The sequence below is a fragment of the Dreissena polymorpha genome, chromosome 10 (genome assembly GCF_020536995.1).
Source record: "Dreissena polymorpha isolate Duluth1 chromosome 10, UMN_Dpol_1.0, whole genome shotgun sequence".
Taxonomy (NCBI): Eukaryota; Metazoa; Mollusca; class Bivalvia; order Myida; family Dreissenidae; genus Dreissena; species Dreissena polymorpha.
The window spans coordinates 25,279,032-25,303,295 of NC_068364.1; the positions used below are offsets into that span (position 1 = coordinate 25,279,032).

Below are 24,264 nucleotides of genomic sequence, written 5' to 3' on the forward strand. Positions count from 1 at the left end.
GTCGATTTGGTTAATATAGGATGGTTTTGTCAATGACTTTCCTCATCAAAAAGCTGTGCCTGGCTCTGTAGTATATCCATATTGTATGATGACAAAATCATGACACCACTGTTCTCCTCATATTTGATCATTGATGTCATAAAGCTCACTTCGATGGAAAATACTACAAGTCACCCAATATCGAATAAAATCAGACGTGGAATGGAAACTTTGGACAGCACTGTTTTTTTTAACTTCAGTACACTTGTTATTTTTGGACACTATTTCATAAAAAATCAGGGAGAGAACTCTGACAGTATCATAAGATTGCTCCTGTGATGTAATATGTACAGAAAACTATGTGTTACTTCATGTGGTGCTTTTAGAAAAGCAGTTTACCAAACACAGCTCTTTCAAAATAAGGTGCAACCTGTAGTCATCTTGCATACGTGTCTTTGCCATGGTCTACAAAAGAATTATGTCCACAGTTACCCAAATGTCCCCAAAAATAAAACACAACGCACCGACGCTAACCAACAGTGTAAAATCAGATAATTAATACAGTGGTAATACATTATACTTAAATATGCACTAAATAAAGCAAATACCTATTGCTGGGTATTCAATTATGAAAATCAAGATTCAATGTTAGAGATATGTATGAAAAATAAAGCTCACCAATAAATTAAAAAAGTTTATATTATGACAATCAAATTTTTAGTTTCAACAGAACTTTAATTTGAAGTTGGTATAATTATGCCAAACATACCGAATAAAAAGCTCAGTAATTATTTAGTAAACATACATAAAAACTATGTATTAAAAACAAATCATGGCCATTATACATCATCTATACATTTATAAATACAAGCAAAATAAACTAAGAAGAAAGCCTGCAATATTTGGACCATACTTTTTTCAAACACAATTAACACACACATAAATAAGTTTTTTGATGAGTTCAAGGCTGAGGACATAGTATTGTAAGTCAGTAAATAGGAGCACTGCAAAAACAATACAATAATGCCACTTAACACAAGATTGAAGAACAACATATGGTCAGTATATTCCTCCAGTAAGAATAATATCTAGTTTAGTGCTTTTCACTGTCATTCCGCCTTTTTTTCCCCAATCATAATAGAAACAAAGGGATGGAACACTCTGAGCAGGATTTCACTAACACATTCCATTAGTATTTTGTAAAACAAATAAGACATGTTAATTCCCATGGTGGGTGATGATATGATAAATGAGTCAAATGATAAATATGTAAATGTTGACATGACAAAAGACCATAACAGATATCATTCACTCTAAAGCTTCAAATATCACTCGACAAAAGTTGACTATGTATGTAGGGGTTAAAATCAACAATAACACCTGGCACAATGCCAAAGAGTGTTTACAATCTGAAGTTGAGTCCCAATTTAAAACATTATTAATCTAATAATTATGAATACTATTGTTGCTTTTATCTAGCCTTTTCCTAAGGCCTTTAACCCATTCCACCATTAGAAGCGAAGTGAAAATGGCGTTTGCAACCAGCATAAAACCAGAACAGCCTGCGAGTAACTCGCAGTCTGTTCAGGTTTTATGCTGTTTGCTGCTCATCAGTATCTTAGGGTTGGAAATGAAGCCTTTAAACTTTGAATCTAATAAGAATTAAATGTTACTTTCTTAGGAACTACAAATGTGTCACAATACGTACATGTATCTAAGTGGTAAAAAGGGTTAAGCACTGTGCACATTTGTCTCTAAATTTCCAATCACGGGTACCCATGCGCCAGAATTGCAAATAAGGGTACCCATGATCTTGTTCTTCACTAAAACTACAGCATTATGTGAACGAGCTTTAGAATGAGCTTAGAACCATGCTTATCTCTAACATATCAAAAACCGCATGTATGAAAAATATGTATGCATTCTTCAAGTGCAAGCATTTCTCACATACAAATACTATACAATTAAATCCTAAGTCAACAAAACTGTACAATTTATTTTGGTACATAACTAGACTCAAAACAAAAATAATTTTCATACACAATTTTCCCACGCCTACTACAGTTATTGATCAGACTAATTCAGATCTCTTATCAAATCATTCACGCTGTTACAGAACACAAGCTTGAATTGAGACATTAGCAGAGTAAATAACTGTTTTTGTACAGAACACCATTGTAACATAGTAGCATACACAAATGAATCATACATTCTATACAAAACACAAAAAAAGTTTATGCAGGATCAGCATTAATTGTATGTTGATACGTTTTATAGGCATGGTTTGATATTTAATTACATCTTCTTTATATAAATAATCAATACAAATGTTAAACGGTGTTGAATTGTAACTAAATAAATATATTTGAGTAAAAATACATCATAGAAAAATAAGCTGTTTGTAAGATCCACCAACACAACCAAGCCCACTGAACAACGCACTACAACTGCCAAATATGCCATTCTAGGCACATCTTACACACTTAAATCCACCTAAGTCCATGAGACCCATATTTCAGGGGTGTGATTTAGAAACCAAGACAGGGGAGGACAATACCCTACCCTCCCCCCTAACACAGTTTAACTGACTCTTCATTTTGTATGCAGATCCTGCGAAGATAATAACTTTTTATATTTTATTAGTTGGACATTGAAAGGGAGGAAATTAGCTGAATGGAAGGAAAAATCACACCCCTGATAACCAAATACGCCATTCAAGGCACATTTCACACGTTAGCATCTGCCTAAACCATGAGAATCAGGGAAAGTGCCGGTACGGTGCACTATCCATATGTGCATGGTTACTGGCTGAAGGTGTTATCTGCACCCATGGGAGTTCTTCGCGACGTTCGTTACTCTGATCGCGTCTCCGTTTAGTCCGTGCACTGCGCGTAGACCTGTTACTGCGTGCGCTTCTTGCACTGCGTGCACTTCGCGTGCTACGAACACTCTGTCTGTCCGCACCGTAACGGTTGTTCACGTTTGTTGTGTTGCGCATGCTCGTTTCGTAGCTGGGCGGCCGATCGAGGGTACCTGTGGCGTATGTTTCGTGGATGTCTGTCGTTGTGCGCGTGGATTGAGCGTCACTTTCATAGGCGAGGTTGGATGTACCAGCTCTGGTGGGTGATGAAGGCTCGTTTCTTGTTGTTGTTGTTGTTGTTGTTGTTGAGCCATTTGGTGTGAGGGTGTTCATTTTAACGTATTCTAGTTCATGGTTTACGGGTGCAGGAGCTGGAACACAAAAGTTTCAAAATATTTATACCACTGAGGAACAAAATGGTTTCAAATTATGCAATAGACAGCTTTTGAGCATATTAAGAAGAAAAAAATATATAATTCTACTATTTTCAACACCTTCACAACAACTTTTAAGTGACTTAGGTAGTGACTTAAAACTGTTTTTATTGATTTATATTAAACTATTATCTGCACTTTAACAAAAACCATTTCTGGTTTCCCCTGTAATTAAACCATAACAAATATTCATAACATGTACATTTAAAAGGAAACATTTACATTGGTTACATATCCTTTGATTGACATTTTAGAACTTACAGAAACCTCAATTTAGTATATATGTAATTTTTGCATCAAAGTAACATACGCAAAATAAAGAGTTTTCGTTTAAAGACCTGTAAATAAATCTCCAATAAATATGCAAAATTTTAAAGAGATTAAATTTAAAACATATGTTAAGTTAAAGAACAACTGCATTACTCAATAAAATGTTTATGCATGCAAGAATGAACCTGCAGCTATGGGTAATTTGCCCATCAATTTTTTTTGTGTTGAATTTTAAATGTAAAGTTTTTAAAGGGACTACTTCTCATATTATATTCTCTTAAAAATTAATTTAAATCATAAAGTTCTTATAATAGTCTCAAATACTAATGATGGCTAAAATTTAAGATATAAAACAACATTCCAACGTGTAACTCAAACCCGTAACTCAAACACTAGATGAATAATTTAATTGTTACCAATTGACCATTCAAGCTTTGAATAGTAAAAATATAATTATAATAACATAATATTATTAGTACAGGGGGAGGGGGGGAAGGGGCTTTTCTTGGTAAATTTTTTAGCCTCATATTATTTTAATTGATAGCTATGCTAAAATAATGTTCAGTCTGATTTTTTTGTTGATTGTCCCATGAATCAAACATATTTATTAAGTTAAAAGGATGTTAGCTTCAATGGCTACTTGACAAGTTTATGAGTGACAAGACTAATTAGTTATTAACCATTACACCATTGTAAACAAAGTTGAGAAAAGCACTTGATTTCAGGAAAGATGAATATCTTATTATTTGATTATCTTTTGATAAGAATGAATGGACATTTAAAATCAATATGCATGATAAAATTGACAATTTGGCACAAACTAGAATCCATTCAGGTGCACACTAGTATATGAAACATGAAAATAAAACAGGCAACAATCAGAATCTTAAATCCAAACAAATTAATTCAAACAAACCAATAATACAACTAAAATGCTTGCTAGAAAATTCAAAGGAAATGGCGGACCTAAGCCAGCCGACTCCCCTGAATAATCAATAACGACATGTTGTTCAATACAGGTATTTGGTTTACTTGTTTTTTATAGTTGAAACTTATGTGATATATACATGTATTGCTTATTTATCTCCAATAATCTCTTTAAATAATTCAGTTAATAGATTACGCTTTTGATAAAATGCTTTTCAGAATACCAAATAGTTAGACCTATACAATTTGCTCTACCTTGGTATTTACCTGTCAATGAAGATATTTGGAAACACACTAAGGTCCTAAATTAAGCCTAGTATAAATTTATTGTTTATATATGAAACAAATGAAAAAGATAAGAAACGTCACGAAGCAAGGATACAATAACATTGTCATTGCAAGTACTAGTTATCAGAAAACAGCATGTAATTAATATAATAACAGTGTTGGTTAGTAGAAATCAGCAATTAAATTGCATATCGATCTATATGTAAAGATAAAGTCAAGGCATTAACCCTTAAGTGCGGGAACCGAATTTTGAAGGCCTTTGCAAACAGTTTGGATCCAGATGAGACGCCACAAAACGTGGCGTCTCATCAGGATCCAAACTGTTTGCTATTCTGATAATATTATTTGAAAAAAATCGAAGAAAATGCTAGTTTTAGAAATTCAGCAGACGACATTTTAGCAGACGACAAATTTCCCAGCATGCAAAGGGTTAATATTGACTATACTCTTTCCCACTCAGAAGCAAAGTGACAATGGCATGTGCAAAATGTGCAAACATCATAAAACCAGAACAGCCTGTGAGTAACTCACAGTCTGTTCAGTTTTAACCGTATGCTGCTTGCTGCTCATCAGTATCTAAGGGCTGGAAATGAAAACTTTAAAACTTAATTTAATTAAGAAAGGTCTTTATTTAAATTATTTAACTTTCTAAGTGACTACAAATGCATACAAATACGTATCTATGTGGTAAATGGTTAAATTGGCGCGCTGTTCTAGCTACATGGCTCAAAACAGAATGCAATTGCATGACTTGCCCACAAGTTCACAAAGTTAAACTGACAAACTTAGGTTTGATATTGCTATTTATGTTATTTCAATACAATGGACTTTGAAGGAAGAAAACTATGGCTGAGAAAATACAGCCTAATATTAACAGATGCGAAATGTTCAGGGCCAGTTTTCGCTGTTTCCAAAGATTTTCTTAACCACAGTTGCAAATTTGTCTAGGCTATAACTTTTTCTGAATACTTGTGAACAAGTGGGGCCTGCCAATGATTAGTGGTTCAGTGATTTGTATTTGCCCAAAATTACAACCTGTATAGGCAGTTTGCCAATGGCTAAATGTATTATGTAACATTTTCCACAAAAATCTGACGAAAAATAATCCCAATGCCAAACTTTCAAATTAACTCAAAAAATGGCTTAGTGAGTTTATTATACAGCAATATAATTCTATAGCACTTAGTGACTTACTTATTTAAATTAAAAATGCAGTTAAACAAGAACTTATTAAACAATTGGTATGTTATTTATAATCATATTAATAATGTTTCATTTTCCCCAATTTCAATGTTGCACTACTTTTCCGAAACAAAAAGCAAAGGCTGTAAGATATAAAGCCAAACAAAAATCACTGAAGCGGTAGGTCAAACAGCAAGAACAGGTAAGGTCTGCAAGCCAAAGCATCTTCCACACACCTGTAAAGCGTTATGTGTTAAATAGGCAAGTCGCGCACGGCCATCCACTTTTACAGAGGGGAGACGACGTTAGAACCGTCGATCCCCTGATACGCTGACCACAAGACTCCACCTGGGTTATGCGCCCTTGGACCATTAGCACAGAGGCTATGGCTATAATTGTCCGAGTTCCCACTATCGTTCAAGTTCATTCTTTGCCGCTTTGTCGCTGGGGGCTGAAAGCCTGTTTCAGAGTTGGAGTTGCCTCCCTTGATAGGCATGCTGTAAGAGTTATATCCCTTCACCACAGACTGGTCCCCCATATAAGTACCATTCCCACCATCACTATAGTAATTATCACAATAACCAGTCTGACTCTGGATATTATCACTTCCTCTTCCAGCGCACTGGTAATTAATCTGGTCCCCTATCACATAGTCACTGTTTTCATTGATTGGAAGGAAGCTGTCAACCGTGTCGCGAGACGATGCCCACTGCTCAGCCTCGGTGTACGAAACGTAAACCGGGTCGCCAGCGCTATTTTTAGCACGCTGAAGGGCCCTTATTGGCCGGTAGTGAGTATTGGGATAGTCTTTGGGACTAAGGTAAGTTCTAGCCGACATTGAGTACTTACTCGACTCTTGTTCCTCGCTGTAGATGTATATAGCCATTAACGTGAACACAAATCCAGTCAGCTGCAAATAGATAAAGAAGAGAACGTAAACACACATCTGGCCAGCTGCAAAAAGATAAAGAAGATAACGTGAACACAAATCCAGTCAGCTGCAAAAAGATTCCAATTAAATTTAAAACAAGAGATGTGTTTGTCAATAACACAATGCCCTCTACTGCGCCGCTTTGATTTATTTTACTTGTTTTATCATTTGGCAGGTACAAATAATTCTCTCCCTTTTAAGCTTATAACTTTCCCTGGACAGAGCTCCAGATAAGGTTTTGTGAAATTCTTAAATTACTACCAGATTTTCAAAAAGAATTCTTAACTCTGAAATTTTATGCTTAACGTTACTACTAAGTTTTGGAAAATTATTCTTATTTTTTATAAATGACCTAAAAATAAATAAAAGCTGCGCCATGAGCGCATGATACGCCCGTCGTTCGCCAATGAAGTAGTAAGGTAATAAATAACCCTTTGAATCATTTTTTTACTTCAGTTTATTTGTATTTGAATACATGGTTTATTTTATAAGTACATGAGCATGGAAATCACGAAATTTTGACGAACAAAGTCCCATAACTCTGGAACGACAATTCAGAATTCCGTCAAAAACGAAAGGGGATCAGGGTTTATCAATATTAAGATTGTGTTGAAATTTGAAAAAAATCCATCGAAGGATATTTGAGCTACAGTAGGACATTCAATGAAATCACGAAATTTTGACGAACAAAGTCCCATAACTCTGGAACGACAATTCAGAATTCCGTCAAAAACGAAAGGGGATCAGGGTTTATCAATATTAAGATTGTGTTAAAATTTGAAGAAAATCTGTCAAAGGATATTTGACGTAGCGTACGACATTAACAGACGGACGGACGGACGGACGGACGGACGGACGGAGAGACGGACGCGGGGTATACCATAATACGTCCCGTCATAGACGGGCGTATAAAAAATCCATCGGGGGATATTTGAGCTACGGTAGGATACATGAACAACAATAACATTTAAGGTCACAGTGACCTTGACCTTAGAATGAATGACCTTGAAATGACCAGTGGTCATCTAAGTGTGCTTGCAAACCTTCATGTCAAGTTTGAAGACTCTATGTCCAAGCATACCAAAGTTATAACAATTTTAACATTTTAACATTTAAGGTCACAGTGACCTTGTGTGACCTTGACCTTAGAATGAATGACCTTGAAATGACCAGTGGTCATCTAAGTGTGCTTGCAAACCTTCATGTCAAGTTTGAAGACTCTATGTCCAAGCATACCAAAGTTATAACAATTTTAACATTTTAACATTTAAGGTCACAGTGACCTTGACCTTCAAATGAATGACATTGAAATGACCAGTGGTCATCTTCTAGTACTGGCCAATCTTTATTTCAAGTTTGAAGACTCTAGGTACAAGCATACCAAAGTTATAACATGAAATAAGAACTTTAACATTTTTACATTCAAGGTCACAGTGACCTTGACCTTCAAATGAATGACCTTGAAATGTCCAGGGGTTACTTACTAGTTCTGGCCAACCTTCATGTCAAGTTTCAAGACTCTAGGTCCAAGCATACCAAAGTTATAACAACTTTAACATTTTTATATAGCTACAGTAGGACATTCAATGAAATAACGAAATTTTGACGAACAAAGTCCCATAACTCTGGAACGACAATTCAGAATTCCGTCAAAAACGAAAGGGGATCAGGGTTTATCAATATTAAGATTGTGTTGAAATTTGAAAAAAATCCATCGAAGGATATTTGACGTAGCGTACGACATTAACAGACATACGGACGGACAGACGGACGGACGGACAGACGGACGCGGGGTATACCATAATACGTCCCGTCATAGACGGGCGTATAATAATAATAATGGTTATTTTCATGCAAAAAAAATCAAAATAAACATACTAGCAACTTTATTTATACAAGTTCAACAGTGTCTTTTCAGTATTATACAATTTTATTGTTCAAATACAATGATATGCCCAAACTGTGCTTAGATTGCATGCCTTAGATGAATTTTTACATATTTCACAAATAAAATGGGTCTCCCCTTAAATCTTTTCAACGCTTAGCCATGGGACTTGTCCCTTCCACTTGTTCAATGTTTTTTTGTGTGTTTAAGTTTGGACCCGTTGTGTCGCGTTTTTGTTTAGATTTTCCGACTGTGTCGGAAACTGAACATACAACATCGTATAAGATCTTTTCTATAATGTCTTTCTAAACATTTAACTTCGGCTCACTTTGCGTACAATATGTTAAAAGCGTGTTTTTGGACGCTTTGCAGTTTTTTAGGACGCTCTCTGGGCGCCGCCATTGTTTTTTGACAGATAGACTGTATACACCACTTTTATTGGAAAAAATGCGCTGTGTTAAACAAACCCGATAACCATTCTATATAAGCACCGCATAGATCTTTAATACGCGAACAAGAACTCAATAAAAATCGGTACGAACCGATGTAAAAATAATATTTGTAACTTGATTTTGTAATTCTTAATGGTACGACAAGATTTAAAAATAAAAACGTAACGGACTTGAAAATAATTCGTAATAACGAAAATACGACCCTTATCTGGAGCTCTGTTGGATTTGTTTTTTTTACCTTTGACCTTGAAGGAAGACCTTGACCATTCACCACTCAAAATGTGCAGCTCCATGAAATACACATGAATGCCAAATATCATGTTGCTATGTGAAGGGAAATAGAAGTTATGAGCATTTTTCGAAACCTAAACGCAAAGTGTGACGGAAAGACGGACAGTTCGATTATTATTAATATATGCCCTCCTTCGGGGGCATAAAAATAAGGCCTCACTCTGGGAAACATGGATTGAGCAATAGGGAAATGGCAGCCATTTTTGGTCCGATTTGGTGGTTTTATTGTCTTGATTTTTTTTCTTCTCATTTTTGCATTTAAAACAGCCTTCGATTTTTTGCATGGGGGCGCGCTATAAGTGGGAAAATACGGTATTTTTCCCAAATAGGATCTAAAAATTCCCGATTGAAGGTTTCCAAAAAATAATACTTTTTTAAAATAAGTCTCAACAAGTAAATTATCTCAAAGCCCATCTCTATAAGTTGAACTTAGGAAATATCATATCAAAATCACTTGTTATCAATTTCAAAGTACTAGTATTTTTTATCATAAAATCAACAACATTAATTTTCCCAATTCAAAGGGACCTTGCCCCATTCCCAAAATGGTGAAAAAAAACAACACACTGTTAAGATTATTATACTGTAAATGTTTGACTGCAATCCACCAGCTTATTTAAGGCTTTATCAAAACAAAAGATTTGAAAACCTACAGAGCTTTACAAACAGACCGACAAGCGCAATTCTGTATGCCTCTCATTCCGTGACGGCATAAGAAATAACTGCATGAATAGCGATATAAATACACCATCACGCTATTTCCCAATTTTAGTAAAAAAGCCACCATTATTCCTAATCCACAGGGCCCTGGACCCATTCCCCAAATGTTTATATAAAAAACAAAACATTTACAAACGCCCTATTGGTGCAAAAATGTGCCATGTGCCTTCTTACGTTAATGTCACATGGTACCATTTTGCACCCAGGGGGTAATAATAACTAAAATTCAGCAACCTACCGCCAGTAGACACTGTATCGCGGCGTGTATAACCTCTACGTAATAGTACTCAAGAATGCATCCCTCCACGTATTCCTCAGGCGGTATCAGCCGGCCCTGCTCCTCAGCTGTCCCCTCGACCCAGGACTCGTTGTTCACACGGCAACCAATACCGTGGTCTAGCCACCAGCTCTTAGACTTGGTGCCCATCGTGAGAATGTAGAGCTCTTTGTTCTGTAATGTAATGTTTGAGATATGGGCAATGAAGAATAAGAAAATCTCTAGAGAATCGTCGCTGAGAAAATGTATAGATCTTTGTTTTATAATTTTTGTACTACAGGGACAGGGACCGAATTTAACTTATTAAGGCACTTGCATTTTTTTGTTGATTTTTTTCACTTGCAAATTTACTCGCAATCGGGGATTTTTATATTTTTTATTTAAAACTATACATTCCTTGTACCATATTGCTTAAAATTGTACATTATATGTTGGCTAATTAAAAAAGCATAATTATTGTCACTGTCAACAACATAATCTAGATACTAAAATTTAGTAATCCATTTTTTAACTTTTGAGAGCTGCTGTCGGTGTGGCTTTCTCTGTAGTTTTTGGAGCTTCAAGTTTCTTTGCTTTCTCAGCGTCCTGGGACCCTGGCATCTTTAGAAATTTGTCCATGATTGATGAACGTTTTTTATCGTGCAGACGGAAAGATTTTTAGAAAGTGGCAATCACCGAGACGCTTATAAGCCGCAAGCGCCTAGTGAACCATAGCTCATACCAGAGTAGCTTCCCTTGAATCTAACAACAACAACAATGGCGGCCAAATGTTTTTATGCAATTCTTTAAAATTTTAATCGTTTGATTTTGATTTTGAAAACGAGGAGTCGTAATTATAGAAAGTAATAATCTCTCAATACTTAAAGGATTTATGGAAAAACAGGTTTGAGAAATCGGAAATTTCTACTTGCAGAAAATTGCAAGCTTTATATTTTTCCATAAATCTTGCTCACATTTTGCAAGTATGAGAGCTAAGTTTCGGTCACTATTCTACATGTTAAGTTTGAGATAGGGTCAATTTGTAGAAAAAGATCTAGAGAATTGTGAGAATTAACAACTCGTTGTTCCATAATGTTATGTTTGACTTGTGGAAAATGTATAGGAAAAGATCTGGACCATTGTGAGAATGTAAAACTATTTGTTCTATTAAGTCAAGTTAAAGATATGGGTCAATATTCCAGCTAAACTCTGCATTTATTTTGCATTTTTTTTTAGAAGAGTTTGAAATAGTGCTCAATTTGGTGTTCAAAGAAGTTTTTTAAGTTTTGAGCCGGATTCAACCCTCATTTTGACGGGGAATATGTGCACATTCTTATAGCTAAGATTTAAAATTGTTTTTGAGCTGACCAACATTCTCAATAATCAGCTGAGAAGAATCTCAAATATCATCTTGAGCAAAAGAACTGGGTATGTTCATGACACTGGACCATGAGAAATGTGTTGGGAATTTGGGAAAGGTCTAGAGCATAACAAAAGGGTGATGACATATGCCAATTTTCACTTACATTTGCAAGATAACATTGAAACAATAGGGTCTGAAGGCCATTGGTCTCTCACCTGAGGCACGTAGAAACTAACTTGCTATGTGAAGATTTTGTGATGTATGTGTCATAGCTGCAGATTTTATCTCAGTTTTTGACTCTGTATAACACAGACCTAATGAAATCAGAGACAGTAATAGACACAAATTAAACTTTTAATATTATATTTTAGACCAGCATTGGACCTTTATTTAATAATTTTAATAAATATTTTCCTATTAATGATACATGTAATAATCTATTAGCCTTAAACAAAACTTAACTACCCCTATCAAAAGTCTCCAAAATGATATATGTGAACTTTGTATGTATGAATATGGTACCTACAAGCTGTCACTTTCAGATCTGGAAAACTGTATATCAGCACTTACCCTATTGAGAACACCGACTTCCAAGTACAGACAGATAACGAAGATGTTCCAGCCCAGCCATATCAAGCTCCAAGTGGAATACTGAAACATGCAATGGGAGAGATTATAGATAGCTACCCCACTGTGTATTATGGAATTATTTAAAATGTGTCAACCCTTTCCCACACAGAAGCAAAGAGAAAATGTCTATGTAAAAACAGCATTGAATCAGAACAGCCTGCGAGTTACTTGCAGTCTGTTGAGGTTTTATACTGTTTGCTGCTCATCAGTATCTAAGAATTGGAAACAAAGCCTTTAAAACTTGAATCTAGTAAGAAAGGTCTTTAATTAAATTTAACTTTCTAAGGGACTACAAATGCGTGAAAATACGTATCGAAGTGGTAGCGGGCTAACATGTCAGTATTGGCAGAGCCCAGCTAAATCTTGCAAGCACTTCATTAAATCAGTCAGACACCATAAGACAGGCCGTGAGTACCTGTCAACTTGTCAAAGTTCTTTTCAGACATCACCCGAATGTATTTTAGTCAGACACTTACCATTATTTATGATATACCCTACACATTTGGCAGCCTACATGTAAAAATGCATGTAAAAGAAAAAATACTAGTACCTACTGTCAATTCCTGTGGATACAAGTGGTAATTCATAAATTTGTCCTAAATATGAAGAATTGCAAAAGAAAATGGTACTTTTGTCCACAGGAAATTTAATGCAATGGGGAGACCTCTGTAATGTGCTGGATGTACTGTACATACTATTGCAATAAACACTGGTTGGAACTGGCACATCCCACAGATACCCAGAATGGAAAAAATAATCTGGAAATGTACTTACTATTGCAACAAACACCGGCCAGAACTGGCATATCCCACAGATACCCAGAATGGTGCAAATAACCATATACCGTACTTACTATTGCAATAAACACAGGCCGGAACTGGTAAGTCCCAAAGATACCCAAAATGGAACAAATAATCTGGAAGAAGTTGCCAATGATTGGTGCCCACATGTATCCCAGGAAATCAAACACCTGCTTCTCTATTGTCCCCAACTGAAAGAAATAAAACATAGATGGATAAGCAAACATATTGTTAACGGCGCAAATTTTGAGTTATTGACATGTACATATTTCTTATTAATGTACATGGGGCAAATTTTGAGTTATTCAAAGGTACGTTTTTTCTTATTTATGTTTATCACTGAGTTTATCAACTCATAACAGTGGACAAATTAATTTGCATGTGTTAAACAGGGCCCACATCATGCAGTTTTTTCCCACCAATTTGGGAATGGAGCCAGTCCCTTTGGATTGGGACATTTTGCCAAAAATTGGGAAATTTGTGTTGTTGTTGTTGTTTTGCGAACAAATCATTCATATTTACGAATAAAAGTGTTTTCAATATCATATTTACTAAGGTTCAACTTAAAGACTGAACTAAAAAAAAGTTCTTTTGTTGTTTTTGAAATGTTCAATTGGTAATATTTAGGTCCGATTTGGGGAAAATAAATACATTTTCGATTGGGAATGGAGCCAAATATCAGCTCTGAATTTGAAAATTAAGTACTGTCCAGAGATTGATTCCCTCTCCCGCCACACTTTATCCCTGACACACAATACAGACACATTAGAAAATGAAGAGTCCAAAAATGTATAGGTTTTTTTTCAAATTAAGATATTTATAACTTACCTGTGGACAAAATTGTAAATTAAAAAAATATATATATAATTGGGATGAATATAAATGATTTCGTAATACAGTAGATTCCACTTAATTGAATATCGGATAATCAAATAATTCGGTTAATTGAATAGAAATTGAATTTGTCAAAACATCGCAGTCTTAACACTGCTGATCATGTTTTCACAATTACCAAAATTAAATCCAGTATTGACCAGATTTTCCGGTAAATCAGTACACAGTACATTATCTGTTTCAATACTAAACTACCTGAAAGAGCGTAACGTCAAACATACAGCATTCTACTCGCTGCAAAGTTTTCCTTCGACAGTGTAAATACACCCATGCTAATTTTCACGCGCTTTTTACCAGGACAATACATGAGCAATACATGTTGCTAGCGTTAGCGTTGGGTAAGCAATAAAATAAATATGGGAAAAATTATTACACGCACCGTATGGCGTGACATTGTACATTGCTGCATAGTTTTCGCTAGCTTTTTGTTAGGGGCAAAGGAAATACAAGTGGATGTTTTATTTAAAGCAAGAAATTGTGTTTTGGATTACAAAATTTGTATTCTCATTCGGGAATTCAACAAAACATTTATATTATATTTATAATGGATTCAATATTTAATTCCAATATTATTATTTTTTAAGGCTTTATGTGTCGAAACGATGTTTTGATTATGCATGAAAAGCTTATTTTCCAGGAGGATTACACCCGGTTAGTGATAACATTGGAAATATAACGGATTCCGTATAATTGAATACTCTGGATAATTGAATATTCAGATGTGACAAATGGGCTATTCAATTAAGCGAAATATACTGTAATAGATGACAGAAGTTTCAAAAGCTTTAAATTCATATAATACAACTCACTTATTTAGTACTCACTTGAAGAAAATCATTCCTCAGGAAGTATTTTATAAATTGCGGGCCAAACATAACCGGTAAGATTAAATTTTAAACTTTATTAAAATTATTTAAAAACAAGAGGGTCTGAAAAGCCCAAAGTCGCTCACCTGAGATAAGATATTATTGGGACAAATCTTCTGACCAAGTTGCATGCAGATTGGAAAATAAATGTGGCCTCTAGAGTGTTAACAAGGTTTTACTATTGCCATATAAGGAAAAACGCCCTGCCCCCTGACGGCCATGTTTTTCAACCAACTGGCATCATTTTTAAACTCGTCCAAGATATTATTGGGATGAATCTTCTGACCAAGTTTCATGAAGATTGGACAATAAATGTGGCCTCTACAGTGTTAACAAGATTTTACTATAGCCCAGGGTTTTTTTTCCCACTTTTTGGGAAGATAGCCCATGGCTTTGGAATTGGGAATTTTATCGGCATTTTCATGAAATTGGGAAAATAAATTCATTAGCCTTTTTTTTCCACATGAAAAGTCCACTGATTAGGGAAATAATAAATTTGGCATAACTCTTTATAATTATTCAAATTAAAAGAACAAAATCATAAAATACTTTGTTAGATGTAATTGAATTAAAATTGAGATAAAATATGCATTAGACACTTCTTTCTAAAAAAAAAGTTTTTTTTTTCGGGGGGGGGGGGGGGGGGGGGGTACTTGGGATTGGGAACATAGCCGGCTATAAAATTGGGCCAAAAAAACCCTGTAGCCATATAAGAAAAATACCCCGCCCCTTGGCAGCCATGTTTTTTAAGCAAAGGTTACCATTTTTGAACTCATCCAAGATATCATTGGGACAAATCTTCTGAGCAAATTTCATGAAGATCGAAAAATAAATGTAGCCTCTAGTGTTAACAAGGTTTTACAATAGCCATATAAGGAAAAATGCCCCGCCCCCTGACAGCCATGTTTTTCAACCAATTTTCAAACTCGTCCAAGATATTATTGGGATGAATCTTCTGACCAGGTTTCATGAAGATCGGACAATAAATGTGGCCTCTAGAGAGTTAACAAGATTTTACTATAGCCATATTAGGAAAAATGCCCCGCCTCTTGGCAGCCATGTTTTTCAAGCAAACGTTACCATTTTCGAACTCATCCAAGATATCATTGAGACCAATCGTCTGACCAAATTCCATGAAGATTGGACAATAAATGTGGCCTCTAGAGAGTTAACAAGGCAAATGTTGAAGCCGCACAATGCACGACGCACAACGGACAAAAAGCGATCACAAAAGTTCACCTTTTAATCCGATGACACAGTGATCACTGTAATCAAATCTTTGCACTTTTAATCTATCAAAACAATTGATTACTTCCTCAGTAAAACACGTTTTTTATTACAATGATTGACATAACCAATAGACTGCTAACTTTGTTCTACATAACAGGTAAAAAGGCTGAGCTATGCACATGCTCAAACATAATTGGACGATGACTCGCGATTGTTTAAACATGTCGCTGCACAAATTAAAGGAATCTTATTTTATCGGCTAGAAGGGTGATACTTTATGGCTTCTTGACAGGAAGCGGCTTTCCTTTGATGACGTCAAACTGTCAATTCACACAGGTTGCCAATTATCGCTTGACTTAAAAAATGAGCATTCAGTTATAAAAACCACCTGCTAACATGAAAACTTTGGATTAAATTATGAAAATATAAACAATGGAAATGTTGCAAACTGTGGTTATATTAATTGGTAAGTATCAGTTAAAGACAACATTTCATGTGTCGTTAATCAACGATTTTTTTTTTTAAAACAACAATTGCGGCAGGGATCAATCTTCGTCGAATTTCATTAATTTTTTCATGGTTGACCTCATAAGTCGATACCGTAATTTTAATCAAATTTTGGAGGTAAAAAATCTCGACTTATGACTGCTTTTTTACGGTACATGTGTATTCATACATTTGATGTATAATAAATATCATTACATATAAAAGAATGACTTCTTTATTTTTCCCTTTTCCTAAAAAACGACGTATTTTTCCCCTTTGGACGGGCCCCGCCACCATTCCCCTAGAGGTGAAAAAAAACACTGCTTGCACTGAGGGCATACAAACATAAAATAAATATCTGGGAACAAATGCTATTTTTTTCTTATAAAACGCTTGATAAAAAACAACTTGGCATCATCCACAAAAAAGGCAACTTTTTTAAATATAAAGTTTTTATGAAGAGCAGAATTTAAAAAAAATATTATAGAAGAAAACAATTACATTATGTCCTGCATAAGAGTGAGACTAGATTTTAGCACTAAAAATTCACTGCTATATGCATGATCTTTCTGCTGCTTTGATATTTAGAAATTAGACCAGAACATTAACATCATTGTCCCTCTGTATCCTTTAGACAATATGTAAGTGGAAACATGCATATTCACTTTATGTGAAATGTATTCGCTGTCAGTGAATACCCAGATCTATCATTGAGTTCTTGTATTCAGTGTACTTGTCCTCCCTATAAAAATCCTTCCATAAATGATCAAAGGTTGTTCCAGAACCAGGTGTGTATTATCGCTTATTACTTAAGGGTCATCACAATGTGACAACAGCATATTGCCATTACACAGGATAACAATACCCCAGATAAAAGGGTGTAGGGGGTCACATAAAGAAGGATTAAACTAGCCCTTACATTGTTCAGGTAGATTATGTGTCACTCATACAGAACAATCCCAGATCGGTTAAAATCTGATTATATTTATAAATTGAACGCGATGATTCAATCGCACTGTTAAACATTTGATAACAAGGACATGCATTAAGTTGAGTATTACATTTTCAGCAAAAATATGCGAACATTCTCATAACATCACCTGAGTGCATTATTTACTGATGGGCTGAGTGATTATCATAAACATTATCGTTTTTGAACTTTAAATGACCGAGTTTATACTCACCAATTGTAGTGATAAAACCACCATAATCGTGGTGTAAATGGCTGTGGAGTAGCATTTTGTCGACTCACCCGCCATTTTCTTTGATAATTTAACAAGAAGTTGATAAACGCCGACTAAAAACATAGTTTTCAAATTGTCACAGATCGTTCCATTTTGACATATTTTTCAACCTAAGAACATCCTACGATATTAGTCCACTACGACAAATAGGACCCTGAAACATGTCTAAATAATTTATAAAGGAAACACATCGATATCCTTTACACTTTTATTTTGATGCATTGAATGTAGACTGATTTCTGAACACATTAAAAACAATTTGAATTTCAATACTATATTTATGAACTCTGCGTTTGTCGCTATGGCTGTGTATGAATATGTGTAGTGACTAATTTGCACATGCGCATGCGTACAATTCAGATACTTCCTGTTTACGACAACAACAACAACGACAACAACAACTGCAACGAAACACAAACATACTCGCACTGATCACGTCTTAAAACGGGGTTTGTTGCACCTATTTTAATACTTTAAATGCTGTTATAGAGAGACACAATGCCTTTCGCTATTTTTTGCACTTAATTCAGGTTGACAATATTTTGTAATGCTACCTTTTGAATATAGCAAACAATTAAACTCCAGAATTTCTTATCAGGAGATAGTCCTCGTCCATATAAACGTACTCCCAGAGCCTTCGATAATTTTTGCTATGGCGGCTCAGGGAGTGCATATGCACCCCTTCATAAACACAATCTGAGTTTTGTGCACAGATTTTATGCGCATCACTTAACAGACGTTGTTAATTACCAATTAAGGTAAGGAAGATGAATAAACTTTAAAATCACATTTAATTTACCTGATTGGCAGCTTACAGAGGTTATTCTTAGCATGCAACCTAAAAAACACCACGATGTATTGATGTACTATTCTTGCTGACATTTTCATTTTGAAGTTTGGAAATGTGTAAATATTCGACATCGTTTTTTACTTAGGTTACATTTAATATCACAATCTGCAAAGGATTGGTGTACTGCTACCTAACAAGCGACACTTTTAGTCTGCAACATTACAACAGTTTCCCAATATGTTGGATTGTACCAAAGAATAACAAAGTAAATAAAAAGTCTGCAACATAACAATAGTTTCTAAATATGGTAGATGGAGCGTACAAAACATTAACACAATAATTAAAAAGCAATTATATATTGTTTTAAAGATACCATTTGCACAAGTTTCTGCTTTATACAGATAAATGTTGATCAGTTTTTGAAGCATTAATGCTGGAGAGTAACGGAATGAATTAGTCGTGGGTAACCGACGATGGGCGTATTGCAATTCTCAGCAACCCTTTGTGTTATAAAGCTGAGAGTTTAATTATTGCAACTAAAGGTGATTTACAGGCCTTGGCACTAACTTTTTTGACAGGTTTCCCGAGGGAACGTTATATATACGTTATTATTATGACGTTATTTGGGTCCGTTATGGCTGATTATGCAAAAAGCAATAAAGTCATGGATAACAACATTTATTTCATTGCTGAACACCTTTTCTCATGCAAAGATACACATTATCCAAACTCTATCGATTCCCTAATGCATCTGTATCAGCCCAATTTGTATCAATTGCTACATACTCCGTTTTTCTTCGCTTTTCATTGCCAGATTATCCCGTATATTCCATTTTTAATAGTAAACTCAAGAATTTCATAAACGTTAACATTCGCCTTTTTTCTTAAAATGAATTTTGGCATATGTGACTATTTAAAGATGTAATGAAATAATGTCCAATCGGGACGGGGTTTTCCAACTGAACACACGTATGTGGCCTGACTTGCTGTTCAATAAATACACCCACACTTTTTACGTGACGTTGAAGAACAGCAGAAATACACTAAGCACTGTTTATTTTCAGCTAGAATTTGTTTATGTAGCATAAACATTAAAATTTAGAAGCGTGTTTCGGATTACAAGTTTATTTATGCAAATTTGAGAAATTGACAAAACATTATAGTGGTATGTAATGAATTCAACTTTAATTTGTTAAAATTCTTTACAAGTCGAATAATTGATTTAACTGTATTTTGCATGCAATGCACAAATTCCAAGTAATACCCGGTTGCAGTCCTGAGTCTTCTAAATAACTTGCCGCGATTTTATCGTTAAAGTGTTAACCTAGGGACCGATTGTGGTTGGTGACGACAACAAACTGTCACAAAACTACACACTTATGGCATGTATGTTATTCGTCGTCTGCATAATTTTGCTGCAGGTAGTGAAGGCCTACGAGTGCTGTTGCTCATGCAAAGCTTGCGTTCTCATTGGCCAATATGGATTGTCCAATACAACGACGCTCCACCTAGTGTAGTTTAGAGTAGACTGAGTTGCAAAACTCGATCTTAACATTAGCTGTCCGCTAAAGTGAACAACTAAAAGTACACTACTTACTATTTCGGAAGTTCTTATAAACACAGCAAGAAATAAAAGATAATTATGCGGATTCAAATGATCAATCAATACAAAGTTGTTGTATAATTTAGGGTTCCCAGAGGATCACACAGCTTGAAAGAACTAGTGACAAATCTGGTGTCCTCAAGTTCCTGGAACACCGTTAGTGTGGAGGCCTGATATAGCTTCAAAATCACCTTGAATTTACCTGAATGGCAACCTAGGGACTTTATCCTTCTCATGCACCCTAAAAAAACACGACAATGTTTCAACCCAATATTCTTGTTGACATTTTTATGCCCCCGGTAGGATGGCATATAGCAGTTGAAATGTCCGTAAGTCAGTATGCCAGTATGTCAGTCTGTCCGTACGTCCGAAAACTTTAATGGTCATAACTTTTTCAATATTGAAGATAGCAACTTGATATTTGTCATGCATGTGCATCTCATGGAGCTGCACATTTTGAGTGGTGAAAGGTGAAGGTCAAGGTCATCCTTCAAGGTCAAATGTCTAATATGTGGTGTCTGTCCGTCCGTCCGAAAACTTTTACATTGGCCATAACTTTTTCAATATTGAAGATAGCAACTTGATATTTGGCATGCATGTGTATCTCATGGAGCTGCACATTTTGAGTGGTGAAAGATGAAGGTCAAGGTCATCCTTCAAGGTCAAATGTCAAATATATGGTGTCTGTCCGTCCGTCCGAAAACTTTAACATTGGCCATAACTTTTTCAATATTGAAGATAGCAACTTGATATTTGGCATGCATGTGTATCTCATTGAGCTGCACATTTTGAGTGGTGAAAGGTGAAGGTCAAAGTCATCCTTCAAAGTCATATGTCAAATATATGGCGTCAGTCCGTCCGTCCAAAAACTTTAACATTGGCCATAACTTTTTCAATATTGAAGATAGCAACTAGATATTTGGCATGCATGTGTATCTCATGGAGCTGCACATTATGAGTGGTTAAAGGTCAGGGTCATCCTTCAGGGTCAAAAGTCAAATATATGGCTTCAAAGCGGCGCAGTAGGGGGCATTCTGTTTCACGAACACAGCTCTTGTTATGTTGAAATTTGGAACAGTGTAAATATTTGAAAATCAACTCCATGACAAATCAGGATGTACAAAAGAGTGGTGTACTGCAACCTAACCAATAGCTACACTTGATACCAATAGTCTGCCAAATAAAAAAAGCTCAGACTTGCTGATTTTGGTTTGCAATATTATAATTTGTTTTTATTTTAGAATTTCGAGGGAAAAAAAACGCTTGCACACGTTTTTATTATATGAGCTGAAATTTGTTTGCATTCATTTTAATAAGTCAATATTTACAGTTGATTATTTAGCAGACGCCCACTATTTTCTCAAGCCAATATAAGGTAAGGCAAGTCAATTCTCATAATAACTGTGGTTTCCTTATAAGTTTGAGTTATTATTTTCTATTAGGTAATATCAATGTCTTAAGATTTAATGTTACTACTGATAATATAGGTTCTTTCTTTGCATCTCTTTTACCAATCGAATGAATATTAAAATACTGGTAATTTAGCAGAAAATTTCCTTCCTGAACTTACTGTGTGCATTGAAACAATAATGCACAAGGTATTCTGGCAGTACAATTTCACAAATTGTTGTGGTTACTTCCCTTGAATTTCATTAAGCTTCATTCTTGGATGGGTTTGATGATGGGTTTTTCATTGATTATAAACAGTTAATGCATTTTCCATATTTTAAGTTCCTATACAGAAGCAATTTTAACCAGGGATTTATTAAATTAAATTACTCTAACTGAAAACTTACATAGTATATTAAGTAAGATTTAAAAATATTGAAAAGTATCTTTTATACAGGACAAGTGATATTTTATAGAATTAGTCTGACTGGGGATTCAAAAGTTTATATTCAGTCCTGAACAATCTAAGCACATTTTTTTCCCAATATTAATAAAGCAAAGAAAGTTAATTAAAGAGACTTGTACACAGTTTTTGAAAAAAATACAATAGTTTTTTGTCAGAGATTCAAAAATTAATGTATGTTTTGTAAAGCTGGGTTCCCACTGTCGATCAGATCAACTTGATCAAGCCCGACTAAGCGGTCGGCTACTGGTCTGTTTCAGTCGGCATGAGTGGTCGGGGGTGGTCTGGTAGGTAAGCATTGGTTGGGCTTCCTACCCGATATTTTTTGACATGTCAAAAAATATCGAGTAGAGGTCGAGTAGGAAATTGGATCGAGAAGCGCTCGTGAAGTGGTCTTGTATAAGTCGAGTAGAAGATCGAGTTGATTGTGTAGCAATCGTGTGGCGATCTTATTGACATCTCTTACACGATATGTACCCCATCCGCTCGACTCTACCCGAGTTATTTAAGAGCGCAACACGATCAACTCAATTCCTCTATTCGATTTCATGGACATATTTACTAGACTGCTACCCGACGGCTACTCGAACGTATACGATCACTTCCCGATTGCTATTCGACCATACACAAGCTCTGTACCCGATCCGCTCGACCTCTACTCGAGTTATTTTAGATCGCTTTTTACGACTGTAGTACCACCATCACGATCTGGTCGTGTGAAGATCTGGTGGCGATCAAGCTGAGGTCCACTTGGTCGAGCTGAGATCGTATAGGGCTCGCGTATAGGTTGAGATGATCGAGCGGAAATCGGAAAGATGGTTGAGTGGACGTCGTGAATGAGTCGTGTGGGGGTCGTGTGTTATCGACAAGAGGTCGAGAAGAAGTTGTGTATACCCTTTTTAGTCGAGCTTGGTAGGGTTTGGTCAGGAAATTTCAGTGATCGGGATGATCTAGTTGATCGGATCAGCAGTGGGAACCCACCTTTACTGATGTGGGATTTTTACTATGTAACATTTGCAGTCTGCACAGGCTAATCAGGGACGACACTTTCTGCCCAAACTGGATTTTTGGGAACAACAGACTTTCTGTAAACAAAAGATACCATAAAAGCGGAAATTGTTGTCCCTGATAAGCCTGTTTACACAAATGCATTAACCCTTTCCCACTCAGATACAAAGTAAAATGGCTATATGCAAACAGCATAAAACCAGAACAGCCTGCGAGTAACTCCCAGTCTGTTTATGTTTTATGCTGTTTGCTGCTCATCAGTATCCAGAGGTTGGAAATGAAGCCTTTAAAACTTGATTCTAGTAAGAAAGGTCTTTAATTAAATTAACTTTCTGAGGGACAACAAGTGCGTAATAACACATATCTAAGTGGTAAAGGGTTAAAAACCCTTTCACAGAGTGTGGCATATATATGTGTCTTGTTCTGAGAAAACTGGGCTTAATTCATGTGCGAAAAGTGTTGTCCCAGATTAGCCTGTGCAGTTCGCACAGGCTAATCAGGGACAACACTTTCCGCTTTAATGGTATTTTTAGTTTCAAGGAAGTCCTTCCTTACTGAAAATCAAGTTTAGGCGGAAAGTGTCGTCCCTGATTAGAGTCAATCCCTTAGACTTGCAGAGGTTTAATTATTTATTTTTGTGTGTTTGTTATTATAATTTAAAACTATTCCAAATATTACAGTTTTATTATTAAAACAATTATATAATATTTTTGTAAAAAAAGCAAAAATCCGAAAAGAATCCCTTTAAAAGGCAATCAGAAAAATAATGAGGCAAACACACTTATAAACCTCATTAAAACAATACTTACTTGGTTAAGAGTAACAGATTACTCTTGAGAAGAAATTTTATAAAGGTCCATTTTTATGTAACAAAATGGGAATCATAGATGAAGAAAATCTTTGAAACATGCAAAATCAGTTTTTTGGTGTTTTTTTACCCAATAAATTTATGTAATTTTTCATGATTCAGAGTATAAAAATTGATCAGCAGAAAAATAAAAAATCATTAATATTTCTGTTAGT

The 24,264-nt window shown here is 35.4% G+C and overlaps 2 protein-coding genes across 4 annotated transcripts in view; one reads left to right on the plus strand and one right to left on the minus strand.

Annotated features, from left to right (window-relative positions):
* Positions 1-1,695: 1,695 nt before the first annotated feature.
* Positions 1,696-18,286, minus strand: LOC127847706 (sodium/potassium-transporting ATPase subunit beta-1-interacting protein-like). Of its 2 annotated transcripts, none has more exons than XM_052379785.1 (6): positions 17,929-18,278; positions 13,322-13,459; positions 12,409-12,489; positions 10,458-10,670; positions 6,790-6,850; positions 1,696-3,210 (listed from the first exon to the last, which is right to left on the minus strand). In XM_052379785.1, exons 1-6 carry the CDS (start codon positions 18,049-18,051, stop codon positions 2,738-2,740), a joined length of 1,089 nt encoding a protein of 362 aa, XP_052235745.1. In that variant the 5' UTR covers positions 18,052-18,278; the 3' UTR covers positions 1,696-2,737. The 2 variants fall into 2 exon arrangements, 1 of the variants encoding a protein (XP_052235745.1); XR_008034131.1 differs by having other exon boundaries at positions 3,072-3,210; positions 6,177-6,850; positions 17,929-18,286.
* A 320-nt stretch (positions 18,287-18,606) lies between these two features.
* The window catches only part of LOC127847702 (aspartyl/asparaginyl beta-hydroxylase-like), a 55,987-nt gene continuing 50,329 nt past the window's right edge, over positions 18,607-24,264 (plus strand). For both annotated transcript variants that reach the window (XR_008034129.1, XM_052379780.1), the window contains exon 1: positions 18,607-18,746. The gene's annotated coding sequence lies outside the window, so the exon portion shown is untranslated. The remainder of the gene's footprint in view (positions 18,747-24,264) is intronic.